This window comes from Neomonachus schauinslandi, chromosome X, assembly GCF_002201575.2.
Source record: "Neomonachus schauinslandi chromosome X, ASM220157v2, whole genome shotgun sequence".
Lineage (NCBI taxonomy): Eukaryota > Metazoa > Chordata > Mammalia > Carnivora > Phocidae > Neomonachus > Neomonachus schauinslandi.
The window spans coordinates 111,838,744-111,858,126 of record NC_058419.1 but is presented as its reverse complement, the minus strand read 5'-3'; the positions used below and the strand labels follow the sequence as shown (position 1 = coordinate 111,858,126).

Sequence of the window (19,383 nt, the reverse complement as noted above, 5' to 3'; positions counted from 1 at the left end):
AATGCCCTTTTTTTCTGTCACTGTAAGTTTTACTTCCAAAATGGATCATACCTGTGTTATTCTATAGATGTCTGGAGTATATACTTTAATATAAAATGTTAACAAAGTTTTGATTAATTAGGAAAGACAGTTTTATTTTGATTGCAAGTGAATTGAATTGGTTCATGTCAGCAAAGCCCCTCATTTATCTTCCTCATAATACACTTCAGGGTTTAGCAGGTAGAACATTTTTATTTTAGAAAGTCCAGAAATAGAAGGAAGAGATTTAACCAGGTGAAACATCTGGAGACATCTGTCATTTCAGTGATTCTTCCAAATCTAACTGGATGAAGATTTAGTGGTATCATTGAAATGACAGATGTTTCTAGAATACTTGCTGTTTTTAGTCCTACTCGTCAAGAGGCAAGTGAAGGGCGCATGGGTGGCTCAGATGGTTAAGTGTCTGCCTTCGGCTCAGGTCATGATCTCAGGGTCCTGGGATCGAGTCCTGCATCGGGCTCCCTGCTCAGTGCAGAGCCTGCTTCTCCCTCTCCCTCTGCCATTCCCTCTGCTTGTGCTCTTCTGTCTATCTCTCTGTCAAATAAATAAATAAAATCTTAAAAAAAAAAAAAAGAGGCAAGTGAAATGGTGTCATTTATCTTGATATTCAGCCTGTATATTCCTTTTGTGATGAAATTTGCCATATATTTTGATTTATGATCGAGCTTATAAAGTAACAGGGGCGCCTGGGTGGCGCAGTCGGTTAAGCCCCTGCCTTCGGCTCAGGTCATGATCTCGGGGTCCTGGGATCGAGTCCCACATTGGGCTCATTGCTTAGCAGGGAGCTTGCTTCTCCCTTTCCCTCCACCTCCCATTCCCCTGCTTATGGTCTCTCTATCTGTCAAATAAATAAAATCTTTAAAAAAAAAAAAAAAAAGATAGTAACAGCCCCCACCCCACCCCACCAAAGGGCAAGAAGGTACTTACCCACATATGTTGTGGTTTGTCTTTCTGTTCTTTCCTGGACTGAGAACTTAAAGAAAAATAGTATTTTTTGCAAATAACTGAATTTCTTTGGAATGTAGTTTAAAAAATAGAAAATTGACTCTGCCTCCCAAGTGTAAGGCTTAAAGCACAGTTAGTATATTCTAGCACACATATTGTTAAGAGTCACTTCAGACTGAGAATAGATTTTGCATAGTTGAATCTATGATGTCAGAAAGCCTCAGTTTCAAAGAATGCCAAAACAGTGAAGGGGGGCTATCCTGTTCATACTTTTAAATGTTCCACAATGTTCTTCATTTAATCAGCTGACAGGTCAATTTGTGTTTTGAATATATATTGCCTGATGTTAACTGACCCTTGCAAATTAATGTTATGATCAGTGGGGGGCGGGAGAATGTTCCCTGGAATGCCTCCACTCTCAGAAAACACAAAAGTTATATAAAAGGCAGAGGAGGGTTTTGATTTACTTGTTTGTTTTATTTGTGTGAGAGAAAATGCAGTAGAATCAGGTAAGAACTGCTTCAGCCAAAAAAGTACATCAGTGACTGACTTTTTCTTTATTCAGTGCCATCTCCTCGTCCAGACAATTCTTTCCATGAAAATAATGTATCAACCAGAGTTTCTTCCCTACCATCAGAGAGCAGTTCTGGAACCAACCACTCAAAAAGACAACCAGCATTCGATCCATGGTGAGTATTTTGATTTGTTTTTACTCTCCTTTTTTCTAATTGTAGATTCGAGATTTCAAAGAATTCTGGATACACTTTTTAGCTTGCTTGCTTTCTCAAGAGAGATTGTTGATAAGGAAACTGATTTGTCATTATTTGTAATGGTTTATTTCAAGTTCAGCATTTATATTAAATATCATGTAAAAGAAGAAAAAATCTGCTGGGTCACTAAATGCCTCATATCTCACATATCTTCCACTGCATTCTTCTGATAGGAATGCAGTCTTTCACTGTCTCTTTTGTTATTGTATCACAGAGGAGACACTTTGTTTAGCACTTTGTGTGCGCTGGCTTACTTGGTTCTCACGGTCAGCCTTTGGGGTGGGGGCAGCTCCCACTCCACAGATGAGGAAGCTGCAGCCTCCAAAAGGGAGAGCACTTGCCTGGCACTGGGCAGCCCAAAGCAGGGAGAGAGGGGAGCCAGGATCTAGCCCTACATAGGGTCTGACTCCAAAGCTTATGTTTTTCACCTCTGTGCCACCTGACTTGCATTCAGGGTGAAAGGAAAGAAATGGAGGGACACCCTTGATGCTACCACAAAAAAACATACTGGTAGTCAGAGGCTAAAATGATGTGCCAGCTTTGCTTATCCTTTTATCTTCTTTGCGTCATATGTATTAAAAATTTAAGGAGAGTTATATCGAGTATTAAGTCTCATCAGAAGATCTGCCTAGGGAGTAAGGACCTTTTTAAAAAAATAATAACATAGACTTGATACTCTCAGCTGCCCAAAGAGACTGCCCAGAATCTAGATGTGAGGGATGGTTATGTGTACTTCGTGAAACTACTAAGTTCTCTACTTGGAATAAAATGGTACATCACCATAACATTGCGAATTTAGAATAGGGCCATTCTGTCAGATTCCAACTCTGGTGTTTATTGCTGGAAGTCACAGAAAGGTCTTAGGTCAGTCAGTAAGTACTCCTGACCCTGTGTGGTTGTGCAGCTTTCACCCTTTTGGCAGGGTTGTATCAAGGTTTTAGTGCTTCTGTGCCCTATGGTAAAAATAACTTCATTATTTTTAAAACAGTAGTAAAGACAATGTTTTTAAAGCTATAAATATTTTCATAAGCACAGTTTATATCCATTGCCTTATTTATTAAATGAGAGTTTTAACATTAGTAACTAAGAGGTTGGACTCTGGAAATAGGACATCTTGATTAATGTCACCTTCTGTCTGTGTGACTTTAACCTCTGCCCCTCAGTTTCCTCATCTGTAAAAACAGGCCTAAGAATACTACCTCCCTCACAGGATTAATGTGATCATTAAATGAGGGAAAACATCAAAAGCACCCAGAGCAGTGCCTGGCACACTGTGACTTGTTACTGTTAGCTGCAGCAATTTTTACCACGGATGATGTCTTCTAACTTCAGTAGGACTTGTCACGTGTCTCCCCTCCACTTCCTTTGCTGAGAAACTTTGCTGCATTCTTTTTCCATGTGACTGTAGACCAGCTCTCCTATACATTAACCTGGGAGCACAGGTACAACGTGTAGTTACCGGCTTTGACAGTTTTCAGGTGAGGCTTTGATAAGCCATGTGAATAGTGTCTCAATTGTGAGACTAAGGAAGTATAGAAGAAATTGTTTTTCCTATTGGACATTGCATAATGGAGTGGTGATGGTTTAAAAGAGAATCAATTACAGATTTACAGATTAACATAGTTCCATCAAAATTAGGTAGGTCAGATCAAAACTAAATCCAGATGTGGGATAGGTAGTATTAACAACATACTGTTTTTGTCTTTTTGATAGTCAGTTTGAGTAGAGCTTGTTTAGACCAGGTATATGTAGAAACTGAAAACAGTTGTTTGTTTGTTGTTGTTGTTGTTGTTTTTTAAGAATTAGAGACATAATTGGGATGTTTGAACTTTAGACTTTAGACAAGCTGTCGTTGAGTCATCCCTACTCTGATATTGCTGTGATGAAGCTTGAGAGGGTTTCAGAATTACCAGTTGGAATTGCAGTAGCCTTTTGTTCCCACTGGCCCTCATGTTAATGCTGCTATGATACTTCTCCTTTGGGCATCACATCTAACTTAGTCTAAGTCATTCATTGAGCTTGACTTATCTTGATTTTTTTTTTTCTTGAACAAGAGATCTCATTGGTTCACCGTATTGTGTATATTCGAGAGAAATGCTGCTTGATAATGTACAAAAACGTGAACAAGTCTTGCTATGGTAACATAGTGAGTCGCTCTTCCTAAATTATCACTTGCCTAAGGGCAGTCTGTTTCTCCTTGATAGTGGTGCTTCCCATTTCTTTTGGGATGAGAATATTTGTACAGTGTACATATTTCTTGGAATGGAAAGATCGACTTACTAAATCATATTTAATAGATAAAGATATTGTAGTATAATATCCAGAGTGGTTATTCTAGCCATCTCAGCTATCCAGAATCCAGTTAAGAACTGGGAGATAAGCCAGAATATCTTGGAACAAAAAACAGAGTTAATGCAGTCAGATTCATTTTTACTAATGGGAAAACACCTCCACCCTCCCTATAAGCCTGTTTACTCTTTTTTTTTTTTTTTTTTTAGATTTTATTTAATTATTCGAGAGAGAGAGAATGCATGTGCACAAGCAGGGAGACGGGTGGGGAGGAGATGGAGAGAGAATCTCTAGCAGACTCTGCGCTGAGCACGGAGCCCAACATGGCGCTCCATCTCATGACCCTGAGATCGTGACCTGAGCCAAAATCAAGATTCGGATGCTCAACCGACTGAACCACCCCTAAGCCTGTTGACTCTTACACACAGTTTTAGCAGTTGGCAGTGAGGTTGTCAGGCAAGAAGTAATCCCGGGTAACAATACAGTGTGAAGAGGGAGAAAGATCTCAAATAATAGCCAGGGAGAGGAGAGGGGTATTTTTGCCTTTTCTCAGGCTCCCAGTAGGAATATAATTTCTGGCCCTCATGATTTCATATGTAGAATAGATATCCATGAAGCATATAGATTTCTAAAACAGGCTGTTCTTACTTTCCTTAAAAAGGCAAAGTATATAAAATATGTTTGTAGGAATCCCAGTAATTAAGGTAAGTGAAGGATTGCTGTCACTGCTTGCACAGCCCCAGGCTTTTTCTTCTGGTTAAGTTATGAATATATTGGCATCCATTATTGCTTGCCACCATAACTCACAAAATTGTTCACTGATTGCTTTCTTCTCAGACATCAGCTGACTGGTTTAGTCCCATGGCCAGGGGAGGGGGGTAGCAGGGAAAGTGTCACACTACTGTACTGAAGCACTAGGATCTGACCCTCTGTCGAACCTGTGGGTATCCCACCTTGAGTCTGTGAGCAGCTTGAGGTCACACTCCTTGTTTTATTTTTCTCTCTAGCCCCAACACCTCTAACACCAGGCCCACCACATACACAGTATTCCATAAATGTTGGTTAACTTCCATTCAGTCAACTTTAATTCCTTCCTTTTTTAGGGAAGTCTTGAATTCTCTCTTTCCTCTTGACCCTTTATAAAACAGCTGTTACATTAGAGGATGTCAGAGTAGGGGGAGGTCCCCCACCCCAACCCCAGCTGCTAGCTGGGTGGTCCTTCTCAAAGGTCCTGTACCTGAGATGGATGTGATCACCCATTTGCCCTTCTCTTGTGCTGCTCCTCTTGGACCCGTCTATTGCCTATACCAGGTAGAATCATAGGGTCCAGAATTCACAAATGAGATAAATTATGGTGTAGTACTGATTGTATCTCTGTCTTTATTCTTTTGTACAACACACAGCTTTTCAGGTGCCTGTGTTCCAGCAGGCTTTTCTCCATCTCTGCCTCTCTCTGAGTCTATCTTCCAGGCTTTCTCCCTCTGTTTCTCTAACTCTCTGTATGTGTATGTTTCCATGTAGCTTCTCCCTCTGTCCTTTCTCTATCTCCCTCTCTCTTTCTCTCGCACTTGCACTCTTTTTCTGACTTCCTTTTTGTGTCTTTTGTGATACGTGCACACTCACGCTTCACTCATAGCTTTCATCTTTCTAGTTCAAGGGTAATTTATTTCCCTTTTTGTTTTGGTCTCTGGGATCTTTCCCTACCCGAATCTTGGCCCCACTACCTCTGTTCAGTCTCAGTCTGAAGATGTTTTTCTCATCATTCCTCCTTTCCCTGGGCTCTGGTTTACCCAGTGTCTCTGAAAAGACCCTGCAGAGGGTCTCTGATTTATCTTCCCTGCATTTTGTGCTCACAAGGGACTGCAAACCCTGGGCTTTTTGTCCTCCTGCTGTTTCTCATTCATTACCGTTCTCACCGGTCCCCCTCACTTTCATCTTACTGGATAGAGACTTCTTCCCATCCCAGATCTGTTCCTCCTAGGATTAGTGTCTCAAGACTTCTCTTGCTCTCACGCCAGCATTAGTAGTCTTACAGTAATGTCCATTCCCATCCTGAGCTTGCAGTCATGATGAACGTGTCCCCCCCTTAAAGATTTCCTGGATTGGCAGAAAGCACGTTTACTACTGACCCTCGGCAGACCTTGGAGATTTTGTTAGACTTACGTTCTGATTGGTTTAAAAAAAAAAAAAAATTCTACCTGTTAATCTGAATACTTTGCTGTGCTTCTAGGTTAGGTGCAGACCTCATTATGGAAAGACATAAGCTATATCATAAGCAAATAGTTCTTTAACTTCTGTAAGTTATAAGACATTAAAAATAGTATTGCTGGTTGGTCTAGATGCTATGTGAGGTTCCTTTCAATTCTGAGAGTTGTGCTTTTGTGATTCCAGGAAACTACATTGTTTTACTATGTTCCTTAGAACCGAGCTTTTCACTATTCTATTCTTACCTATTCCATCATATCTGAAGTTTTCTAGCTTTCAGAATTGTAAATGTATCATTCTGAGTTCCAATGCTAGTTATTTTTATTGGTTGTGTTGTATTATAAAACTTTCACTTCAGAGCTTGGAACTCTCAATGATGTTTAAAATTGCAGGTCCTAATGAGTTTCAGGAACGCTTGGGCCTACAGTCCCGAGTTTTTACTTCCTTGGTATTCCCATTAACTTTTAGGCTAGACACTTAAGAAGAAATGATCATTGCTCCTTCACAGAGTCATGTTTTCCTGTTTTTTAATCTGTCTGTCTTTTTCAGTCTCTTCCCTTGTTGTCTTAGATCTTGAGTTTTTGGGTTTTCAAATAAATTTTCTGTGGTTTCTACAACCTTTTTATTATATCTGTAGCACATGTTTAATGTTGAAACTAAAAAGAAGAAATAATAAATCACCAATAATCTTACTACCCAGAGATGATAGCTATTAAGATTTTATTTTATTTCTGCCTTTAAAAAGATATGTGTGTGTGTGTACACATATATGCCTTTTTATTTTAAAGATTTACTTATTTATTTGAGGGAGAGAGAGCACAAGCAGGAGGGGCAGAGGCAGAAGGAGAGAGAATCCCAAGCAGACTCCGTGCTGAGCATGGAGCCTGACGCAGGGCTCGATCCCATGACCTGAGATCATGACCTGAACCAAAACCAAGAGTCCGATGCTCAACCAACTGCGCTGCATAGTCACCCCATCCCACCCCATCCTTTTTTTTTTTTTTAAATACAGTTAGGCTCATATTATGTAGCAAGTTTTGAATCTTGTGGTTTTTCACTTAGTATTATATTTTAAATATTCCTTTAGATTACTGAAAATTCTTTGAAGATATGATTTATTTTTGATAGCTTTGTGGTGTTTTCTATCATGTGGCTCTGTAACAGTTTATATAGATGTTTACTGTCTCCACACAGATTTAATCAAGAATGCCACTTTGCGGGGCGCCTGGGTGGCTCAGTCGTTAAGTGTCTGCCTTCGGCTCAGGTCATGATCCCAGGGTCCTGGGATCGAGCCCCACATCGGGCTCCCTGCTCCACAGGAGGCCTGCTTCTCTTTCTCCCACTCCCCCTGCTTGTGTTCCTTCTCTCACTGTGTCTCTCTCTGTCAAATAAATAAAATCTTTAAAAAAAAAAGAATGCCACTTTGCTCATATTTTCTTAGAAAGATACTGTAGTAACTTCATCACCATTACGTGTTCTAAAATCACCAATACGAATGAACTCTTACCTTTAATGTTTTACTCTTGATTTTAGGGAATAGCTAATAGAAGGAATTCAATTATTTGAGAAAATGGTTTTGCACAGTCATATATTAAAATTTAAAATAGAACCCATGGAATGTGTCTTTTTGAAGAATACCACCAGTTGAGTTGCTTTTTAAAGACTGTAAATTAAATTAAGTAATACAGGGCCTTTGTTAACATACAAGTCTGCAACTTATTAGGGCCAAGGTGTTCTGTTTGCTGTCTGTTAATACCTCCTATTTGTGTTAAAATACCTGGTGGAGGGGCGCCTGGGTGGCTCAGTTGGTTAAGCGACTGCCTTCGGCTCAGGTCATGATCCCGGAATCCTGGGATCGAGTCCCGCATCGGGCTCCCGGCTCAGCGGGGAGCCTGCTTCTCCCTCTGACCCTCTCCCCTCTCATGCTGTTTCTCTCTCTCTCTCTCTCAAATAAATAAATAAATAAATAAATAAATAAATAAATAAATAAAATCTTAAAAAAAAAAAAACACACAAAAAACCTGGTGGAGTCAGTGTGGTATGAAGCTTAATGTTGTCAGTATTTTCAGTTATAAGTTTTTTTTCCACAAGTACTTTGTATTAAAGCATTCATCTTGTCCACGTTTTTTCTTACCTGATCTATTTTTCAATTTAGTTTCAATAAATAGATGTTAGGTTTTTATAAAGGAATTTTCCAGTTTGAGGCAATTTTTACTTTTATTTACAACACTTCTGTAGCACCATTGTTTTGTTTTGTTTTTTATGTTCAGTTACTTGGCAAACCACTAATAATGAACTTCTTGAGCTGGTTTTAGAAAGGTAAATAGAAAAACGAAGATACTGAAAATGTTTCAGCTATTTCCCTTGGAGGGTTATGAAAAAGGCATCCATCCTTTAAACTGTGTGCTTTTCAGATTCTCCAATTCTGAGGTTTTCAACAGCATGAAAATGGTCCTGCAGCACAGTTACCAGATCATTTGTAATAATGCTCAAATTGCCAGTTCAAGTGCGCCTGTGCCAAAGGCTAATCATTAACCATGGTTGATTAGATTCAGTTCCTCCTGTGCTTCTTAGAGGCTCTTTAACTATGTGCTTTATTTTTCATGGCTGTTTGAATCTGGTTTCATGCATTTTTAAGTTTTCATTGTATTTGTCATAGAATGGCAGGAGAAAGATTGAAAGATCAATATGATAAAAAATGTCTTCCCATTTAGGAAAAGTCCTGAAAACATTAGTCATTCCGAACAACTCAAGGAAAAGGAAAAACAAGGTTTTTTCAGGTCAATGAAAAAGAAAAAGAAGAAATCTCAAACAGTAAGTAGATGGCTACTTTCTATATACAGTGGCATATGAGTCTGCATTAGTCTGTGGGTACTTGACATTTTGTACATGGCAATGAAAGTGAATTATTACTGAGATTTGACATGCATACATTGTATATGTGTCTTTCTAAATTCTATACAACTATCCTCTTCTCACAGAGCCTTTTCTAGATTCCACAGAATCTCCAGGAATAGAAGAAATTTAATTTGGATGAGAGAGAACACTAACCTCTCTCAATAAACATCCATGTGGATTTATATTCATGTAAAAACTACGAAGCTGCAGGATTTATTTTTCTTTGGGGGTTAAAGATGTGTGAAAACTTAGGAAATGGTTTTGGTGTGTGCTTAAATCTTGAAATTTATAACTAACCATCATTCATTATTCTTCCCTGGCTGGTTTTCCAGTTGCCATGTTGACAAGTGCATTTCTGGGCTGCATAATCACAGAGAGGAGAATAGTATTTGACATTTCAGGGCTTGCTTTAGTAGGAAGACATGTTTATCTTGGGACTGAACTGTGAATTGGAACGAGTCTTATCTCCTGGGAGCCCTCTGCCTCAACCAAGGTTTGGCTCCATGGAACCGTGCACATCATATCACTGAACCACCCAAGCAAGGATTCTGCTGGTTAGTGACGTGAGGAAACATGGGAAAGCCAGGCCTCTAGGCCAGCAGGAGCTTCTTCACCCACGTGAGGCCTGCTTCCCTCTTTGCTTTATGGTACTTTTAAGGCCAGACAGTGTTGAGTCAGCTATTTTAAATGCTTTTGTTTCTGTTTCTTCTTCATACATGACTGACTCTCATTTATTTAAAAAGGAAAAAAAGATTCTAGGATTATGACTCAGTGGTAAGTAAAGATGAGATAGATGATAGTAGCAAAGAATGTAATACCCGAAGTAAGGATCACAGATGTTCTAGAAATATTAATAAAGACCTTCCTAGATTACATTTCTAGATCATTCTTTCACTTGCATATTTGTTAAATTGATGTGTTTCATTATAGAAAAATTGAAGAAAAAAGATCATTTCTAATCTTATCACCTGTCACACTGATCTTATCACCCTGTTACAACTAGCATTAGGATTTTGGTATATTTCCTCCTAGCTTTTTAGTCTATGCATATGTTTGTAGAAAGAAGGTGGTTTTTTAGTTTGTTTTAAATAATAGTAATCCTTGTATAGTTTTATATTCTGACCTTTAATAGTATATCTGTCAATCACACACATAATATATGTTACTGCACAGATCGTATCATCTTCATTTTAATGGCTGCATAATATTTCCTGAAACATTCATGTTTTTTAAAAAAAACTGTCTATATCTCTACCTAAAATTCATGTAAAGCAAAATGTCAAATCAAAATGCCACTCAATCAAATATTGCTACATTTGTTATTTAGACTGGATAAACAAAATAGACCTGATTAAAGTGGAGAAGCTTAAAATATTTAAAATGCTAATACAATAAAACTTTTATCATTGTCTGTAGAACATATTTATCCATCATGAACATTGAACTTAGACTCCCTCTCCTAACCCCTGTTATTTTTATTTTGAGGTTTTTGTTTTTGTTCTTAACCTCAGGTCTGTAGCCACTGTGGGGTAATTAAGTGGAAGAAAGTAGCAGGAACCAAGGAATTGAAGGTGTTTTGTGTATAGATTTGGCTTTCGATGTCTGTCTGCATTAGACTAACATTAAACCTAAAGCCCCTGGCTCACCATGGCCTGAGTTGAGTGTATACACGTTGACTAACTCTGTTATTCAGGATCTCGTTCAAATTTTAGATTTTTAAATAGTATAGGTTAGGGCAAATAGGAAAATAATTATTCTCTAACATCCTCTCCACTCAAACTTTTTAAAGGTTTTTATACATTTCATTTTCGATATGTAAAGTAACTGCAAAATATCTCTATATAGGCCACAATGCTTTAAGCCTTCCAAATCAAAAGTTGAGCCTCTGTATTTTTTAATTAAAAGAAAAAGAATTTTTTGGAGAGAGAGGGGGTGCACAGGGAGAGAGAGAACCCCAAGCAGGCTCCACAACCAGTGTAGAGCCCAAAGTGGAGCTCGATCTCAACAACCCTGAGATCATGACCTGAGCCAAAATCAAAGAGTCAGACGCCTAACCAACTGAGCCACCCAGCCACCCCAGAAGAAAAATTTTTTTAAGGCCTTTGGGTTTTAGAGTAAGATTTCCAAAGAGCCCTCTGAATTCTGCCAGACCTCAGTCTCCTAAGCCTAGCATGACGTCAACTCTGCCTCCTTCAAGTGAGCATTGAAACAGAATTAAAGTTACCTTTTTTTCACTTTCTAGAACTCAGCAAAAGGAAACTAGGTAAACCAGCTTTGAAAGATTTAAAGCTTTGTGGTCTTTGAATAAAACTCAAAAAGAAAAAGGAAGGAAGGAAAGAAAGCAAGAGATGTGGCACCCAGTGCATGTAGAGAAACAGGACATTTTTAAACCTCACTGGCTCCCAAATCTAGTTTAACACCTTTATTTCACCGATGGAGGACTGCTCAGGCAAGTTGTGACCTGCCCAAAGTTGCACAATCAGTCGAGAGAACTAGAGGTGGGTTCTCCTAAATAGCAGGCCCAGGCTCAGTCCCTGCCACAGGTCCACCTCTGGTAGAGAGCCTCTGGCCACTGATTCCTGGGAACTCTCCTGTGGCCTCCTTAGTGAGGTAAGTTAAACTCTTCCCTGGGATCCCATCCTGGGAACAGGAACCTTCACTTGATCTTAGCCAAAAGGCCGAGAAGCGATGGGAACAGGAACCTTCAATGGGCCATCTTAATTGAATGGCTTCATACAAGGTGATCTGAATACCTTCATATATATTCTAGTTCTCTAACAATTGAGCTATCCAAAACAGGGAAAAGTGGTGCCAAAAAATAATTCTGTATTGCAAAGGTGCCTGCTTTGACTCGAGCAAATCTGGAAGCCGCCTTGGGAAATCTGGCTTCAGTTCCATATCCAGAGTTACATAAGCCCTCAGAGCATATGGTGACTTTGCCAACTTGGTAATTGTACCCTAGTTAGTTAGTATCTCAATTGGTAATCATGCGTCAATTTAAAGATTGAACTTTCTGTTTTTTCACTTTGAAAACCTGTATTCTGAATGGTGCCACATATTTTCCATGGAGTGAGTATTTCTTTAATAGCATAGAACCAGGCTTCTTCCATGATGGTAGACCAAGTGATGTTTTCTGGTTCAAGAGTTGACCATGTTCAAAAGGGTTTGCTATATCTTCTCCCCCTCTCCGCCATAGGCAGATCACATGGTCAATTATTTAGTTCCTGAAGTCCTCACTAGCAATTAGGAAAAGATTGAAGTTCATCAGTAGCTCTTTAAACACAATTCTTTATAATAATCTTACTCCTAATAATAAATAAATCCTTAAATGTTTTGTAAGCTCAGTGTGACTAGATGTGTGTAGGTTTCTAGGCATTCCTATTATAGGTAAGGATCATGACCACATGTTCTTTTTATACATTGAAGTTTTTGCAGGTTTTGAATTTACTTTGTTGGCATCTTCATGTCCAGGTGAGAAATGACACAGAACTCCTCTAGGTGCACACACAGCACAGAGATTCCTTAAGTGACTATTAATATTGAACAATATCAGGGCTCCCAAGGGCTAGGAGTTTCAGTAAGAATACCCTTTTTTCTTTCTCTTCTTTCTTTCTTTCTTTTCTTTTCTTTCTTTCTTTCTTTCCTTTTTTTTTTTTTGCAATTAGTTTATTTGTATCTTATATTGCAGACAGATTCCACCAACGGGGAGAATCCAAGCATCAAGAAATCCCTCTTTCCTCTTTTTAATTCAAAGAATCATTTAAAGCATAGTTCTTCTTTGAAAAAGCTTCCTGTAGTCACTCCACCCATGGTACCCATTTTTACGTACGGTAGCCCTGCACACTGCTCCAGTAAACTTGTTTTACTGATGACCACAGCATGTCTTGTATTTTCATGGGGTCATATTCTCTTTGTGCTAGTTAAGTACCTGAGCCAGTTCCATAAAGTTACTGAAATATCAATTCTTTGCCATTCTGGATTTTGTGAATCAGTTAAGGAAGTTGAAGCATAAAAGGCTACTAAACAAACTAGTGAAAGGCTAGTTTGGGTTGTCTGGTTAGCCACTTGTGGGCAGACGGCATTCATAAAATCCCTTATTTCCTTTAAAGAATTTGATTAACGTTTACAATTAACAGTGTCTTTTCATTTGGCTCACGACGTCTGTTAACACTTGGTTGGCAGTTTGTTTTTTGAAACCAAGTTGAATTGACCAAATTGAGTGAGCCAGCAGGCTCCACTTTTCTTAGTTGGTGATTTGCTTTTTCCTTGCCTGGCTCTAGCTTTTGCTGGTCACTTAGTGTAAAGCCCGGGCTTTTGCTTGGCATTTGGCATTATTCTGTGTTCACCAAAATCGGTGAATGGACCAACTGCATTCATCTGGAGTTTGTGCACAAATTTCCAGGATTTTTATAGTGCGTAATGCTAGACCCAGATTTCCTGGGCAGTGTCTTGGGAATATGATTCAAACCATACTTTTCCCACTTCAGTATCCTTGAAAGCCTGCTAGATTTCTTTGGGCACCACCAAATACAGTGTTTGGATCATTTTCCCAGCAGGAGCAAATTTTTGTTTTATTGAACTGGTTCATAACCTAACTGCAATATGGAATGAGGATACGACAGCAATTTCTGGTATAGCCCAATTTAACTGCTCTCTCTTACAGCGACTAAAACTAACAGCATGGGAATGCTTTAAGGGTTGAGGTTTTAACAAAGCTGCATGACATCTGCCAATTTTTCCTAATGCAGGGAAAATTATTAAGAGGGCAGCAGAATTTAACTGGCATCACTTGCATTGTGAACATTGGGAGAGTTTTGGTTTCGTTTTTTATTGGGGGGGTGGGGTAGAGGTTTGGTTTCCTTTGATTTGTTTTTGTTCTCCTCTTGGGTGTGGTTGCATATCTTAGTAAGGCTTATTAGGGTTCTTATTGAATCCTTGCCCATATTCTGCTCTAGGTGCCCAATTCTGACGGCCCCGATCTGCTGACATTACAGAAAGCCATTCACTCTGCTAGCACCCCGAGCAGCAGACCAAAGGAGTGGCGTCCTGAGAAGATCTCTGATCTACAGACCCAAGTGAGTGGTGCCTGTAACACTCCTAGATTCTTAGACTCTGCAGTGACTATCTCGCTTGAGAGGAGGGCAAGGTTGAGGAATTTAACCTCTCAGTGTTACAACAAGACTGAGAGTCTCCTCAGATTATACCCTCACTGTGAATAGCAGATGCATCTTGGGAGTCCAGATGAATCTTGTTTCAGTGCCCCATGTCCTAATGGGAAAAGAAGTGAGTTTCCATTAGCCTTCACCTAGCCCCGGGTGGGGTAGGGTAGGGGGGTGGGTGTCAGAGGGGTGTAAGGGGAATAAGTAAGACGTGGTCCCAGCCCATAAATACTACACATCCTAGGAGAGAGAGAAAATCTTATAAATAACCATAATTCATGGTAAAAAGTGAGACATGCCATAAAATGTAGGGGAGGGTGAGAGGAGGAGGTAGTGGGAAGATGAAGGTTTTGTTAAATATGGTAGCATGTGAATTGGGCCTTGAAAGACAGATATGATAACCTTTCTTGAAAGAATAAGCTTCTGAAATTGATAGTATTTTGATAGAAAATCAAGCAGTTGCATTAGGAACTGCATAGTATACAGTATTGTATAATTGCATTTATCTGCCATAAAGGGGAATAAACAGAAAATGAATCAGTAAATTTTTTCAGGTAACTGAGGTTTATCTCCTTTGGACAACTATTTTGATTGGAATGTTGTAATATTGCATCTTTTCAGTATCCCATAATGAGCACAGTGACTTAATCTAACTTGTTTTTTGATGATATTAACATTTTTAAAAATCTAATATTCCTCTGTACTGTAATTTCTGATAACCCTCATGAGCTTTTGAAGCTCTAGGATTGCTTATACCTATAGATGACCACAGATTTCTGTGATTTGGAGGAAGAGGGTCTATTTTTATAGCTTTGTTGTTTACTTTCTTTAACTGTTACTTAGAGCCACTGACAGGAATTCCCAAATTTCACTTGTATTTGCCCAACCATTTATATTTTCTGCTTCTAATATAATGTAGGCTAAGGGGAGGGAAGGTGATAGAAAGGGTATAGAGAACCAGATATCCAAGTTATTGGATATGTATCTGAACTAAGGGCACAAGGCTCTGAGTGAGGGCCTGATGTTCTCTTCCCAGTTTTATATAAAAGAGTACAGGGAAAAACAGAGGGTTCTAGAGGGGAGGGGGGTGGGAGGATGGGTTAGCCCCGTGATGGGTATTAAAGAGGGCACGTTCTGCATGGAGCACTGGGTGTTATACACAAACAATGAATCATGGAACACTACATCAAAAACTAATGATGTAATGTATGGGGATTAACATAACAATAAAAAATTTAAAAAAAAAAGAGTATGGGGCTTTAGAACCTTCTTTGTGTAGCCATTTCTTTTGCTAAGAAGCCCTTTTCAGGTTACTTTGTATCTCCAGCTGGACCCAAATTACTGTAATTGCTCAACAGTTGCATGTGGTCAGGGCTGTAAAAATCACCAGGAGTCTCATTGTGTTATCATTCCAGTTTCAATAACAAAAAACAAAACTTTGAGCACTTAGGATGTACACTGTACTGTGCCACCTCCCCTGGGGACCACAAAGCTTTCATGGACAGACTTTGGAATAGTCATGGAAGATGCTTCCTCAAGAGCAATTTCTACCTAAGTCCATTCTCAAGCAATTTCCCTTTGATTCAGTGCTCTGATCCTTCAAATCTTGTAGTATTCCTTGAGATCAACATTTTATTAAAACTTTGCCAAGCCCTTAAACGGATGGCTCTTGAAGATTGGTAGCCAGAGGTGGCCCAAGGCTAGGGCTACATCCTGAGTTCAGGGTCCCCGTTGAGGGCCTTGAATTTCAGGGTGCTTTCACATGCCTCTTCTGATGGTAAGCCTCATCACACATCACATAGAGGAGGAGAGGGGAGTGAACCACCTTTCACCAGTGGGGGAGCCCGTGGTTCAGCAGTCGCCTGAGAAGAGTTGCCTAGTGTAGTCTAGGTGGCTGCCAGGACCCTCCCTTCTGCCTTGAAGCACAGTCCCCTCCATGGTAAAGCACCTGTGGGGTCTGGGCCCCAGCCACACAGCAGACAAGCAGGGCAGCTGTGAGCCCATGTTAGGAATCCAAAGCCTCTTGTGAGTGAATTGTGTTTTAGAGTCTGCAGGGCTTTTGCTTGTTTTTCTCTGCTTTGTTCACTTTTCAGTGCTCAGACCTTCCCCCCACCCCCAAAAAAGTAAAAGTGCAGAAAGGGAACATTTAGATTTTATAATATCAAGGAAGAGGGAAAATTGGGGCGATCAGAATAGAAGGGGGATATGCAATTTTTCGCTGAGTGTATTGCTACCTAAATGAAACATTGCATTTCTTCAGTTTTCTCTTGCCGCTAGATTAGGGTTGAATGGCTTGAGTCCTGGCTGGTGAAAAATAAGTGGCAGGTTTATGTGGAGCTGTTGGGAAGTCTTCTCAAAAAGGGAGAGGCATATTCCTTTTGCTGCTTCCTGCTGGCTGAGGCATGAGATCTCCCCCCTGTAAAGGTGGGATGCGTCAGATAGCAGGTACCTAAGCCTTTGATGAGCCACCACACCAGCTCTAGATTTCTTATCTAGATTTCTAGGCTTTTTCGTTAAAGCTAAATAACTTCAATCTTGTCTGAAAAAGAACAAAAGGACAGATAAGGCTAGACTTAGCCCCTCCTCCCCCGTGCCTGCCCTGCAGGCTACATGCAGTCATCTCAGATCTGTGCTCCGTCTCTCCCAGCTTTGGAGTCTACTCTAAATTAAGTCCTATGCGCGCTCTCATCTTTTCTTTCAGAGCCAGCCGTTAAAATCACTGCGCAAGCTGTTACATCTCTCTTCAGCCTCAAATCACCCGGCTTCCTCAGACCCCCGCTTCCAGCCCTTAACGACTCAACAAGCCAAAAATTCCTTCTCAGAAATCCGGATCCACCCTCTGAGCCAGGCCTCTGGCGGGAGCACTAACATCCGGCAGGAGCCCACACCAAAGGGCAGACCAGCCCTCCAGCTGCCAGGTCAGATGGACTCTGGTTGGCATGTGTCCTCTGTGACCCGGAGTGCCACAGAGGGGCCTTCTTACTCTGAACAGCTGGGTGCCAAGAGTGGGCCAAATGGGCACCCCTATAACAGAACAAATCGGTCTCGAATGCCAAATCTGAATGATTTAAAAGAGACAGCCTTGTAATGTGTGCTGGGGTGGAGGGTGGGGGGCTAAGTAAGCCAGTGGGAAGGGGATGGGAGGGTGTGGGTGGGTGGGGAATGGGCTGGGCTGGGGTGGTCAGCCAGTATTTTCAGCTTTATGAAGGTGAGTGCAATATTGTATGTGTGGAGCCCTCTGGCTCCTCACGGTCACAAATGCTAGTCAGGGATCTTAGAACTGCAGGAGTTCCTTAGGGACCGCCAGTCCCCATGGATCTTGTGTGAGAATGGATAGAGTGTGCCATTGAGGAAGAAGACATTCTTGCCAGTTTCTCCCCTGTACATTCCAGCTTTAGTGCAATCCCTGTTGAACTTGGGAAAGCCAGGATGTGTTCTGGTACTGCAAGGGATAGAAAAATTCATGCTGACCGATGCCCTTACCACAGTTTTGGTTTTTGGTTTTTGGTTTTTGGTTTTTTTGGGCCTAAACTAAAGGTGGGGTTTATTGTAATCCAAGAGTATCCCTTTGAAGGGTTAGCAGATGAACTAACTGTAAGTCTTAAATTGTTTTCTAAACTTCCATATTTGATAGGATTTGTAACATTTATTTATAATTAATATTGTACTGTTCTAATCATACCTTTTATGTTAAATGTAAAGTTATTTTGAGCTGTTTGGAACATTGTGAAGCAGTGGGACAGCTACAGTAGTTTCTATAAAAACTAAACAGTAACATTTATATATTGCATCAGGAGTATTTTATTCTATATATAAATATATATATATGGTAAATATCTGTCTGTTTTATAAATATAATCATTTAAAGAAAGTATCATTATGACACTATCTGCCATATTTTTATACATTTGTGATATGAAGTGAGTATTATACTTCTAATCAAGGGAGTTGAATTGTGGCTATGTGTGACTAACAGTGGGAACCGTGCTCAACTTTTAGGCCCCAGCAGTAGCCTCTAGACATGATCCTTGGTAGCAGATGAGATGCAGCATCTCCTCCCGAACCCATAGGCAAGAAAGGTGGTTAGGCCAGTGAGAATTCTAGCAGGTCTCTGTCCTGTCTCTGTCCTCACAGTTGGCTCCTGTTCGCATCCAGGGACGTTCCTTGCACCTGAGGGGAGAATAGATCCAGGGTTACTCATGGGTCTTTGTTGAGAGAATATGCTTTTCTCCTTAGCATTGGTGTAGAGTGTAGACCAAAGATTTGCCAGTGAACATTCCTAGGTTGCAAGGTTGCAAGAGGCACCTGTCTGTAGATCTTGCAAACCAGCTCTATGCTCCTGAATCCTGTGCACTGTACTGGAGACTCTTGGCTGGTGGGGTGTGAGATCCATGTGTGGCATTTCTATTTCTAAATGTTTTTGTTGTTCTTGTTGTTGTGATTGCTCTTTCCAGTATATTTAAAAGGCTCCTGAAGCAATTCCAGATGTAGACAAAATTGCTATACTCATTTTTTCTTCCTGGGACTGTCCATTTATAACAAGGTTATCACGTACATCAGTACACACACACGATCAGAACGGGACTTCTTTCCCTCATTTGATCTCCTTCGACTCCCAAGTTATTCTCAAGCATCATCAAGGCCTATGGCCAACAAGGGTTATAGCCCGGTGTCTCTGGGCCATTCTTGACAGAAATCACCTCAATACCATCTATCAAGAGAATTAGATTTTTGGAAGTAGTCTCTTAGCAATAATATTTTTAAAGACCCACCCCCACCCCTCAAAGGGGTAACTTCTCAATATTTATTACTTGTCCCAGGATTCTGAGAGCATCGGCCCCTGAATCAAGTCAGCGATAATTGAAATGTGCTGAATTACTGCTCCCCCTCCCCCCAAGATTTTGAGAATCATAGCTCTGATGATTATAAAGATTATAAAGAAAAGGTCTTCGTTTCTTTGAAGCTTAAATTGTGTGCATATTACATTTTTATATAACTACTATAATGTGTATTGATTATATATAGAGGTCATTTTAAGGTGCTTTTTATTTGATTTTAATAAGTGTAATAGGCACTAA

At 40.1% G+C, this 19,383-nt stretch overlaps 1 protein-coding gene across 1 annotated transcript in view; it reads left to right on the top strand.

The window, feature by feature from the left end:
* The window catches only part of CDKL5 (cyclin dependent kinase like 5), a 124,579-nt gene extending 107,155 nt beyond the window's left edge, over positions 1–17,424 (top strand). The window contains exons 14-17 of the mRNA XM_021683847.2: positions 1,550–1,673; positions 8,963–9,062; positions 14,102–14,221; positions 17,007–17,424. Of these exons, the coding sequence (XP_021539522.2) occupies positions 1,550–1,673; positions 8,963–9,062; positions 14,102–14,221; positions 17,007–17,393 (731 nt within the window). The 3' untranslated portion in view covers positions 17,394–17,424. The remainder of the gene's footprint in view (positions 1–1,549; positions 1,674–8,962; positions 9,063–14,101; positions 14,222–17,006) is intronic.
* The last annotated feature ends 1,959 nt before the right edge of the window (positions 17,425–19,383 follow it).